This window comes from Sceloporus undulatus, chromosome 5, assembly GCF_019175285.1.
Source record: "Sceloporus undulatus isolate JIND9_A2432 ecotype Alabama chromosome 5, SceUnd_v1.1, whole genome shotgun sequence".
NCBI classification, from domain to species: domain Eukaryota; kingdom Metazoa; phylum Chordata; class Lepidosauria; order Squamata; family Phrynosomatidae; genus Sceloporus; species Sceloporus undulatus.
Window position 1 is genome coordinate 15,698,950 of NC_056526.1, and position 12,213 is coordinate 15,711,162.

At 38.6% G+C, this 12,213-nt stretch overlaps 1 protein-coding gene across 3 annotated transcripts; it reads right to left on the reverse strand.

Annotated features, from left to right (window-relative positions):
- Window positions 1-239: 239 nt before the first annotated feature.
- LOC121931096 (formin-F-like) lies at window positions 240-7,252 on the reverse strand. 3 transcript variants are annotated; one of them, XR_006104069.1, is made up of 2 exons: window positions 6,907-7,252; window positions 240-5,483 (listed from the first exon to the last, which is right to left on the reverse strand). XR_006104069.1 is itself a non-coding variant. In XM_042468413.1 (2 exons), exons 1-2 carry the CDS (start codon window positions 6,988-6,990, stop codon window positions 1,511-1,513), a joined length of 480 nt encoding a protein of 159 aa, XP_042324347.1. In that variant the 5' UTR covers window positions 6,991-7,252; the 3' UTR covers window positions 240-1,510. The 3 variants fall into 3 exon arrangements, 1 of the variants encoding a protein (XP_042324347.1); XR_006104068.1 differs by lacking the exon at window positions 6,907-7,252 and having other exon boundaries at window positions 240-1,906; window positions 5,267-6,444; XM_042468413.1 differs by having other exon boundaries at window positions 240-1,906.
- Between the last annotated feature and the right edge of the window lie 4,961 nt (window positions 7,253-12,213).

Here is a 12,213-nt window from a genome sequence, read left to right on the forward strand (position 1 = left end):
CAGAAACGTTAGTAATGCTTGGCAATGTAGAAGACAGTAGGAAAAGATGAAGACTGCATTTCAGGTGGATAGACTTAATCAAGGAGCCATGACCACGAATCTGAAAGACCTGAGCAGGGCTGTTGAAAACAGGGTGACTTGGAGGTCTCCCATTCATATGGTTGCCATAAATTGAAGTCTACTTGAAGGCAGCTAACAACAAAAACAATGACAACAACAGCAACAAAATAACAACATCATTAATGACAACCTCTTTTATTTCACAAAACTTTGGAAAAAAGAATATCATAGAATTATGACACGGACAGTGAAAAATAGGATTTAGTTTAACTGGTTGTCCTCCATTTCTCTCCTCCCTCCCTTGGGACAGTTTCACAAAATACTCCTTCACAACAGGATGATTGCTGTCAGAAATATTGACACAGACTGCTTTTAAGCATTAGAAAAACACTAAATTCAATATCTTTAATAAATTAAATACCTTTAATACCTAAAAGGCCAGAGCTGTGGAGGCACTTTCAGTGCATCACTCATTCTCAGATAAGTATTGGAACATGAGAAATAGTAATAATAACATCAGGAAGAAACTCTTCTAGAACATGGCCACATAGCCTGAAAAACCCACAAAAAAAACCTAAGTAATACAGTAATAAATTTAGACTTGGTCTCTAAGGGAAAAATGTTTCAAAACATTAAAATCTTATTGATGTAAACAGATATAAGTCAAAGATTAATTTAACTTCTTTTGCCTTAAAACCAATAGAATATAAAAGTACTGAACCTTGGCTGAATTAACAACAACAATGGCATAGTGTTGCTAGATAAAAACATTTCTCAGACCTATTAATTTTAAAAAAAGAGATATTATCCCATTGAAGTCAGTGCATCTGGAAAGTATTTAGCTTTGGGTGGATATTAGTGTCCTTGGGATTTAGAAGATTCTGCATTCCTCTACTATTTGAAATATTGCTCTATAAAGCATACTATTCTTATTCTTTTTAGTATATCTTTCCCCCGATATTCAGTTTCTATGCAGATGATTGATAGATATACTATAAAAATTATTTTCATCTCTTTATCATAAGAAATCATGACAATAAACAGATAAGACCATTTAAACAATTCCAGATTGAAATTAATTAATAGTTTAAACATGACAAAAATAAATATAGGAAATAGCACAATAAATTAAACAGTTTGAAAAGGCCAACATTTCTGAGATTACAAATATCAAAATAGATATGTTTGTTTGTTTATAGTATTATACCCAACTCTTAAGCCACAAAGGCTCTCAGAGCAGTTTACAAATTATTAATCTGGCAGTTACGTGCCCTCTACTTTACAATTTAAACAAGACTCAACATAGAAGGAAAGGGAAAGGAAGGGCAGTGTGGAAGGGATTAAGCCCAGCATACACTGGTCTGGTTTTTCTCTCTTTCCATGGTCAGGACAGTAGCAGTTGGGATGGAAGGAGAACCTTTCACCTGCTTCTGGGCCTAGGCATGGTGGATTAGTACCTGCCTCTTCTCTTCTCTCTGAGTCCAGGACAGTGGCAGCTGGGATGTAAAGAGGACCTTCCATTTGCTTCTGGGCCTGGGGATGGTGGAGCTGTACCTGCTTCTCTCCCTCCTTGGCTAGGTAGTGGCAGCTGAGACGGAGTGGAGTGGCTTTCATTTGCTTCTGGGTGTGGGCATGGTGGAGTTGTGACTGCCTCTTCTTCTCTCCTTCCTTGGCTAGGTAGTGGAAGTTGGGATGGAGGGTTAGTGGTTTTCATTTGCTTCTGGGTCTGGGCATGGTGGAGCTGTGACTCCTTCGTCTTCTCTCCTTCCAAGGCCAGGGCATTGCTAGCCATCATGGAAAGAGGACCTTTCATTTGCTTCTGGACCTGGGTATGGTGGATCTGTGCCTGCCTCAGCACATATAATATATGACATTTTTATTTTTTATATTATAAAAATATTATAAATAATATAATATGAGCTGACATCAATAAAAACATAAGTTAAAATATAATTAAACTATCAATACAATTAAAAATAATTTTAAAACATATTCATTAAAAAGAAAGGAGAAAAACCTTACAAATGGTTCTCAAAGGCTTACATGATTTATAAAATAGTCTCCTGTCCATGGGAGTGCATCATGGAAGGAGTAATGACAATTGTGATATAATGGCAGTGGTTAGGATGGCAGAAATCATGCACACATGTATCAAATGAACAGCATAGGAAACTAAGCAGGAATACTTGCATTTGCCTGGAAAATTGCATTATGCAGCCTAGTTGGTTTTATTAGCATGGTTGAGTAAAATATAAAGGATTTCTTAATCCCAAAGACTTCAAAAGAGACTTCTCTCAGAGAGAGAAAAATCCAACAATATCAATATCAAAGCTAGTTGTTGCTCTTATTAAAAAGTTCACTGCTCTTCATTAGTCACAAATGATCCTCTCAGCTCTTGAAAGCTGCTCAATAAATTGAAAGCTTTTATGTAACACTCCAGCAAAAGCTGAATAGGAACATATGAAGGTTCTTTAGGCTGACTTCAACCAAGTGCCTTGGCCTACAACTCCCACAATGCTACAGCCAACATGGCTGAGAAATTCTGGAACATGTAGTTCAAAACAGTAATTCGTCCCAGCTCTGGTCTAACCCTGTATCATTTTCACTGATTATTAGTAGTTCTCCAGAAAGATAGGAATAGGTCTTTCCACAACAAAGCTGCTACCTATGAGATCATTTTTATGGGAGATGCTGGAAGATGTATCTGGGACATCCATCATGCAAAGCATGTGATCTAACAATGAATGGTGTGTACTCTTCCTTCTAAAGGCATGGACCATTTCTTCTCAACTGTGAATATTTTTGGACTTTTTATATTGCAAAGAAAAATCATGCCAACAAAGGTGATCCAATTACCGTGCAATTAAAATAAAACTACTTTTGTTCACTGCTTCTTTTAGTTGTTTTCATAGTTACTTTACTTTTCTGGCATATTAGCTCTCCCTTCACACATTATGCCATAAAGAAGGGGTTCCAGTATTCCAAAAGATGTGGATTATCTTTGATGTATAGGAAGATCATTAGTTCAGACCTATAAGATTCAAAGACCTTTTTGTTTTCAATTAAAGTGGGGGAACAATATATCTATTTTACACAATTGTAGTTCTTTCATATAATTTGAACAGCCATGGTTCGATTCCATGGAATCTTGGGATTTATTATTTAGTGATGTACTTAGAATGCTGTTGCACCAGAGCTCTTTGGGACAGAATTAATTGGATATTAAACAGCACTTTGAAACTATTTTATGGCACTGGGAAATATAGAGTATGGTGCAGTCATGGACCACAGTCAAGTGTTGGACTTGTCAAGGAATATTTTTACATACAGCAGGCTAGTACTTTACATTATCCTCTTTCCCACTAAAGTTCGTTTACATTTTGGGTGAGCAAATCTTTCCCCACAAATTGTATTCCTTTGCCATGTAGGAGTCTTGTAGGAGGAAAGCTTGTTGAGGAGATGACAGGTGAATATCTGAATTTAGAAATGTGCTTCAATGTGTTTAAAATGCTGTCAAAGTTGGGGATGATTTAAATGTGTGAAATTTCAAAATGCTTCATTGACACACACAGACACACAGAGCTAATTCCTTCATTGCCTCAGGGAGATACAGCAGAAGGAAAAGTTGGAGCCTTTTAGTTTCACTGTTAAAGGAGGACTCTAAAAATGGGTTAGTGAAGATGCATTTGCCTCTTTTGGATATAACAGAGCAATCCATCAGCAGGAGAAGTTTCCTGAGGTAACTACGAAGATATGCTAACTAGCAGTGGTACAGGAGGATGTCATTGTTACATCTTCAGCATATAAATTATCAGGATTCTTAAATGTTCCTTACCCTAAAAAAACCTGTTGTTTTTCCTCATGTTCCAACATTACATCTACAATTCTAAACAATTGAATGAACACTCAAATTGCAGGCTCCTGGGTCATCTGCGTACATGACCAAAGCACACATGACACAGGACATATGCGATTGTACTTGTCTGTGTGTTTTCACTATAAAGCACCCTAAGAACATGGAATGGGGACTCTGATTTCATCAGAAAGTGAGGAAAGAGGGTTTAATTTCAGCATCCTTTCTGAGGTTTCTCTCCAACATTTAGAAGAAGAAATGAGATTAGCATGATAGCATTCCTGGTCTTGGTTATTCTGAGAGGAATGAAACCATTAAGGTTATTGCACAGCATTTGGAGGAATGGGCATGGAACAGTATGGAATGGAACTGGGGGGGGATGTGTGTTACCACACGGGAGAATGCTGCCGCTGCCGCCAGGAGTCCCCAAACGGTTCCCCAGCTGTTCTATGGCAGCTAATTTTGAAGGATGATTTTGAACCATTTTTCAAAATCGGCTGCCAGGAATGGCTGGGGAACACTTGGGGACTCCTGGAGACATCAGTGGCATTCTCCCATGTGGTAACACACGTTTCCCCCCATTCTGTTCCATTCTGCTCCCGTCCCTACAAATGCTAAGAAATAAGCTTACATAACTCAGTGATGAAGCACATGTTTTGTTTGGAGAAGGTCTCAGTTTCAACCCCTGGTCTCTCCAAATTAAAAAAAAAAAAAAGAGTAGAGAAGAAAAGTAGAAAAGATTAAACCCTGAATCCACATGTCATTTGACTAGATGGCACAACCTGGTGCAAGTTAACTTTCAAAAACATGGGACTGGACCAACTGAATTAATGGGAGTTTGGTAAGTCTGTCATTACATGAGATTCAATGAGGCTGCCCTAGTTGGAATAAATGGATATGTTCCATGTGTTAAATATTCCATTGCAACAATCATAAGCAGAGCAGGCACATGAGAAAATGAAAAACTGAAGCTTGTTAAAGTTCTCCTTTCTTTCCCAAAATTCTTTCCAATTCATGTCCATTTCAGATTGCGGCATGTGGGGGGGAAAGCTGCATCAACATTGCATGCATTTTCATGTGTACTTTTCCAAATGTACACACTAATTCTAAATGTTCCTATTAACTGCATGCACTTTCAGGTGTACTTTTCCAAATATACACACTAATTACGTGCATTTTTAAAGTATTAGTATCTTTCTCCGGTTGTCTGTTTGCATTTTTCAAATGCACATTTTTTAAAATATATTTTTGTTGATGAGGCAACTGCATCATAAGCTTAGAAATGCAGAGATCTTGGGGTACCATGTTCATTTCTGGGAGGTACAGGATGGATACATTCTGATCAGAACTAACCTGAAACTAATTTGTTAACTTTTCCTATTTCAGAAGAGCATCATTCCTTTCCAGCGGGGAAAAAAAATATGATCAGGAAATTTGATCACCGCTAGTCTCCTTCACTCACTATTCACTTGGAAGGGCCAAGTATGTGCAAAGGAGCAGTGTTGTGGCAACTTAAGACATTCAAATGATGCTGCATGCCTCTGCTCAAGTTTCTGGGTTTTGCACATATCTGTAAAATGCAGAATGAAGAAAAAGTTGATATTTTTGCCTTTTTGCATAACAAGTAAAAATAGTAGCACTGGATGAGTTGTTTTTCTCTTTGTGATCAAGCACCCTGTCCTTTTGTACTTGCTGTGTATATAAATGTATGTACTTAGATTCACAAAGAAAAAAAAAAGACACTAGTTATTCTTAATGATGAAACCAATACCAATTGGTGTTTCCATCTGGTGCTGGAGCCTTGATCTCTCATAGTAGACACTGATTCCTTGATGGGCTGTCTTAACAAGGTGTGATAGCCTATCTTCAGTAAACTCTCAGCAATGGTGAAATTTTCCTACATCCATATTTGCATTACTTTAACAGAGGCCTATGGATGCACCCCAAATCTGAATGGAGTAGTTTAGTTGGAGGCAGAGTATCTCTTCTCCATTGCTATTTCTGCAATGGAACAATTTCCCCCAAAGCTGCTATTAATAATAAGAAAGTAGGAGGATATGGGTACTTCATCTATGATAAGAAGTGTCTTCATAGTAAGAAAGGCAGAAATGAGAGCTAAACAAGACATGAAGAATAACAAACTTGGTTTTATTTGCAGGTACATCTTAGACTAAGCATTATTATTATATATCTAACTGGAAAATCATGTTGGTATCTGAATGTTCAGGGGGTTATCATTCTAGCATGATGACAATCCTCTAGATAGATTAGGCTGAGAGGTAATACTGGGACTGAAATCAAGGTTCACCAGTAAACATGCAATCCCCTTATCCACTACCTCACTCTGGTTTTCTTGTCAGCCACCTATAAACCAGAAGTGTCAGGTTTGGGCTTTGACGCAGTTTAAGTATTCCCCAACATCATGTCAAACCTGATGGCAGAGGATTACCTGAAAACACTGGAGGGGGAGGCTGAGCTAAAGATGCCAGTTGATGGCCATTAAGGATGCCCATTTGGCGGATCCCTGCAGACTGTCAGAACATGTTACAGAAAAATTTAAATTAATTAGTGCCTGTGGTGTCTTGGGGATTCCTGTTTTGTTAACCACAAATGCACTGGGAGATGTGGGAAATCTAAAGTAAGTCTGTGTGTATGCATCTCTGTGGCAGCATTATTTCACTTCAGGACTCAGCAAATATCTTCAACCAATTGGGTGAGGAGTGAGATAACTCCATTCACATCCAGAGATATATTTAAACTCTGGTCTCCCTTGATTCAAGCTATCTGTGTACATTCAGGGTGATAAACATATCAAAGTGATAACTCTGAGAGTTCCTTGCACATTAAGAAAAGTCATATGTTAAGCAATGTAAGCAAAGAGAGACAAAGGGAAGATTCGCTTTTCCTAACAGTCCATCTGTTTCCTACTCCCTACAGAGCATCTTTCTGTCTCCCTTCCCTCCCTCCCAGTTCCTTTTCAGGTGCCCTCTTACCTTATCTAACACTCTTTTTACTGGAGGTTCACGCTGTGACCCTGTCAGAATCACTACAGCAGGGGTGACCTCAGTAATGACCATCCAGCGCCTGCCAAGCTAAGTTGGTCAGTGTTAGCTGATTAAACTTTTAACAACATCCCCTGTGCGATAAAGGGCAAAATGACAACTTTGCCCATCGTCAAGGTGTCTGTATAATAAACTAATTAGTAAACCACACAGTCTGTGGAGCTTTTAATGAGTGCTATCGTCTGGCCTCTGTAATAAAAACCCAGCCTGCCCCCTTTTGGGATTCAATTAAGGAACAGACTGTCATATGCTTGGCCTAGCTGATCAATGAATCCATTCCGACCTTTGTTGGAGATGTTTGCAAGGTCACCCAGCATCTGCGAGGAAAGCCAGCTCGGCAGTGGGGAGACGTACCCAGCGGCACCTGCCAGGCACCAGGATCTGTCGTTAATGTCTTCCTGGTCATTTGGCATCAGCAGAAGTTTCTCTTGCTCAAAGGTTAGCTGAAAGAGAAAGCAGTGATGAAATCTATTTGTATTTCACGACTGAAAGGCTCCTTTTTGTTATTTAATCATTAATCCTTTAATATCTGCCTTCTGCAAACCTGAGCACGACAGGCCATAAGCCTTTCTGATGCAGTGTGTGTGTTATCCTTGGAAGATGTTTACCGATTTCAGTAGCTTTTAAATAACTTTCATTCAACTCTGACCATCAGTGTGGATTGTCCTGAGTATGTATTCTACTCCTATGATCACCTTTATGAAAGTATAAGCAAAGAATAGAGGCTTCCCTCATGTTCAGAAAACATTAAGCTGCCTCATACTGAGGCACCATTGCACAGTAACCCAGTACAGTCTTTGGCTAGCAGTCATATTCCAAGGCCACATCTAGGTAATGCTACCTGAGATCTTAAAACTAAAAACTAAGGATTATTCATCAACACTTCAAAGAATTCATCCATTATGAAACTATGAGCAGAAAATTGCATGTATCCTCCAGTTTTCAGTCCTTAGGAAGAAATGGCAAGCAGTAGAGCCTTCCCTCAATTTGTCCTTTTTGAATTTCATGCAAATAAATGTGTGCAGATCAAAATACATGCCATTGGGAAAATGTGCACAAAAGTGCTCTCATCAGTGGGTACATGAAGAAAAATGTGCAAAGCTGCATCTCTTCAGGAAAAGCTGCACATTTATTTTATTATATTTATATCTCCTTTTTCTTCCATACAAAGAGGCTTGCATTATAAAATAAAACAAAGCAGTTAACCAGTATAACGTAAAAAAGTTTTAAAAGCCTCAACTAGAACTTGAAAATAAAACATTAATTTTTAAAACATTAAAATTAAAAAAAATATTCAATGCATATTTTTTTTAAAAAAAGCACACCCAGTTACACATCATTCATCCTATTCTGCCAGGACTGAAGGCCTGTTTAAACAAAAATATAATGGGGGAGAGATTAAACATGCCTTGAGAGGGAGTTTCACAACTTAAGAGCAGACACCAAGAAAGCTCTCCTCTGTGTCCCCACCAACTGAGCCTTGGAAGGTGATGTGATGGAGAGAAAATGCTCTCCTGAAGATCATAAGATTTGGGCAGACTCATATATCAGCTGGATAGCCTTTAGGGCTGAAGGTCAAGGTATAAATACCATAATAAAATAAATAAAATAAATATGGGGAGATATCAATTTGAGTAGTACTCAAATATCTACTCATTGCTATGGGGTAAAAAAAAAAAAAAGAACCCAAAGACTTGCTATTGCAATCCAGTTTGAAACAAGGGTAGAAATAAAAGGTGTAAAAATCAAGATTCAAATTTTTTCTCATTACTACTGAAAATACCAGCAATTGAACCTGGGGCTTGCTTTCACTGCAACAGTTGTCTCCTCCCTGAACTAGTTTCTTATGTACAGACTCAGATGTTTAGCTTTAAAGAAAGACAGCTGTGTAAAACCTTCAGGGTAATGGTGTAAAAAAATTAGGCAATCATGGGATTATAGATAATCATTATATATATAAAAAAGTTGGCATTAAACCAAAGCTTCCATTGGAGGTTATTTTCTGAGGACACAGTGAATAGGTTTACATCACTAGGCCTAAAAGGTCTGATTCCTGTGAATCATCTCAGGAATCTATTAAATGAAGAGTGAGCCATATTGATCTCCTGGTTTATACAGTGAGAAAGTGAGAGATGAAATAGAATTTGGGGGGTTGCTCATGCCAGGGCTCCTAGGTATTTCATGTGTACCGTAAAAATGCTGCATACCAGGTAACAACTCCACTTAGCAATTCACATCTCTATTCCTTGATCAAAGCAGAAAACTTTGATCCTAGCCATGATCAGAGAAGGTGCAGATCCGGCTTTGTAGGCTGAATAAACAGGTTGTCTTAGTCAGCAAATTTGGAAACCATGAAAGGTCAACAAACTGCTGTTTATTTTGATGAGCCCTAGTTTGATGAGTGTGGAGAACTGTTTGCTGCTCCAGCTCAGACAATAATATATCTTGAGCTGACCTTGGTGATGGCTGTAGTATATTAGTGGGATGGTGAATATTCTCCAGGTTTTGATTCAAACTATAAAGGAGTCTGCCAAGATTCTGGACCTGTTTTGGTTATACAGTTCAGCATCTTGGACAGCAGCTTTCTTTCAGTCTCTTGAGCCACTTCCTGTGACATGTACTTCTTGCTTCCATTACTTCACTGCTGTTTTGTTTGCCAGTATCCAGACAGCCATCTTTTTTTAGGAGCAGAGAATAAGGGAAATTGTGTGAAATTACCTGTTTCACTGTATAGATTGCACAATATTCTACCCAAGCTCTTTTTGAGAAGGCAATTATATTTGATGTTTCAAATATGAAAAACAGCATTTTGCACAATTTTCTTGAACAAATATGGGCCTAAATCCTATTGTTTGGCTTAACTAGAGTGGAGCTGGCCAACTGGATTGACTTACATGATGACTTATTCAACAAATGATTAAATGATTCTGCTTTAGTTGGGACTAACCAACAGGTTTCCAGTCATTATTTTTTAGCTCTTCCTAGAACACAGCGGGAGACCTGAGATAAAAACAGATCTGAAATAGCCCAGGATTTTCCTGGCTTCTTTTATTTCACAAAGTCTGCCAGCACTGAGCCCCTCTGGGGCTGCATCTAAAAGAGGCAATATACAACACTAGCAACCTTATTGCACGAGTCCTTTCTATCATTAAAATAGCGGGGGGGGGGGGGGGTCAAAAAGCGCTAGGCAATCAGGATTGGTCTCACTATCACACCTGAGAGTGCTGTATAACACTATAGAGCATGTTAATGAATGGGGCTGAAAAGGAGGAGGGGTGGGGGACAATGAGCAAAGTTTTGGCTTCTCTGACAAGCCCCAGTTGGAGTGGGGAGCAGTTGTTTTTCTATAAAGGAAAAAAGTCTAAACATTTAGGAAACTGTTGCATCCTCTCCTGCTTGTTTGTTCTTCCTCATCCCTGACTTTTGCCATCTTGATCAGACTGATGTTGCTTCACTGTATGTGTCCTGGTTATCATCTGTAAAATATTGGAAGGTATGGGATTTCACAGGACATGAAGAGCTATGGAATGCTCACAAAGAAATTGGAATCCCACTACATTTGCTTGTTCTGATGCATAACCTGTACTCAGGACAAGAGCTGTGGTCAGAACTGAATACAGAGAAACAGAATGGTTCCCAATAAGCGAAGAGTCAAACAAGGCTGCATGTTTATTCAACCTGTATGCAGAAAATATCATAAACAAATCAGGCTTAGATTCAGATGCAAGAGGAGTAAAAATCAGGGGAAGGAACATTAAGAACTAAAATATGCAGATGACACAATACTACCAGCAGACACCAACAAAGATCTGGAGCAATTACTGAAGAAGGTCAAGGAGGAAAGTGCCAAGATAGGCTTCATGTCGAACATTAAGAAAACAAAAATAGTGACCATGGAAGATCTACAAGAATTCATCCTAAATAATGAGAAAATTGAAATAGTCAGAGTTGCCATATTGTGTATCAACATTGATTGGAATGAAGACTGCAGTCAAGAATTTAGAAGAAGACTAGGACTGGAAAGGGCATCTATCAAAGAAATGGACAAGTTCATAAAGTGTAAAGATACAACTGAACACTAAAGTAAGGATCGTCAAAGCCATTATTTTCCCCATCACCATGTGAACCTAGATGTAATAGATGGACAGTGAAGAAAGCCAATAGAAAGAAAATCCATTCATTTGAGATGTGGTACAGGAGAAGAGTGCTGAGGATTGTAGGAGAGGGCATCCACTGGCAGACTAAATTGAAATTCACACCTCTTCTCTTTCTCCCCTGACCATTGGAGGTCGACTGGCATTTCTTCACCCACAGCATGTCCACCAACTAGCCCTGGTCACTCTAAATCACTATGCAAGCATTAATGAACTTTTGCTCAGGAAATCATAGTGCAAGAGAGGCAGGAAAGGGGGTTATTAATGGATTTTTGTGCTATTAAAAAGGAGCACATTTTAAATGAGAGAGAACATGAGAAGAACAGAGCACTGATGATGCTATTAACCTATTACAATTCCACTTTACTTGCACATGCAATAAGGCTCTAGGTATCTCTTACAACATGGAGAAATCCAAGAGAGCCAGATAATCAGGCTCCATAGTACTGAACATGGTTTCCCAAATTTTCATTATCTGCTGTGTAATGTTCTCAAATCAGTTCCATTCCAGGTCCTCTGATTGTTGAATCCACATCAGAGATCTAGGGATTGCCCCTCAGTCCTCTAAATATGATGTATTAACTATCAATCAAAGTCACACAATGTGTCATTAAAATAGCAGAAGGAAGACAAGTCCAACAAACACACACACAGTGTTCAAGGCAGTGCTCTCCCCTTGATAATCCATACTCTCATTCTGAATACTGGAGGAGCGAATCCAGGCCCCAAGATTCAGGGCCATGACCATATATACTGCTCCTAAACTCTGGAATGACCTACCGGAGGAGATGCGTCATAATACAACTCTTGATGCCTTCAAGAAGGCTATTAAAATGGATCTCTTCCGGCAGGCATTCCCAGACTGACAAATGGGTTCTCCAATTGTCCCACAACTGTGGCGACTTAACTCTCCCAAATTGCCTCATTTTAATGTGGGTTCATTTTAGACTGATTTTAATAATTTGATTGTATTTTTGATGTTTGTGTTTTAACTTGAGGGTTAGCGGTTTCTTTTAATTATGTTATTATGTTTTTATTATTGTTACCCACATCGATCTTTCAGGGAGAGGTGGGCTATAAATAA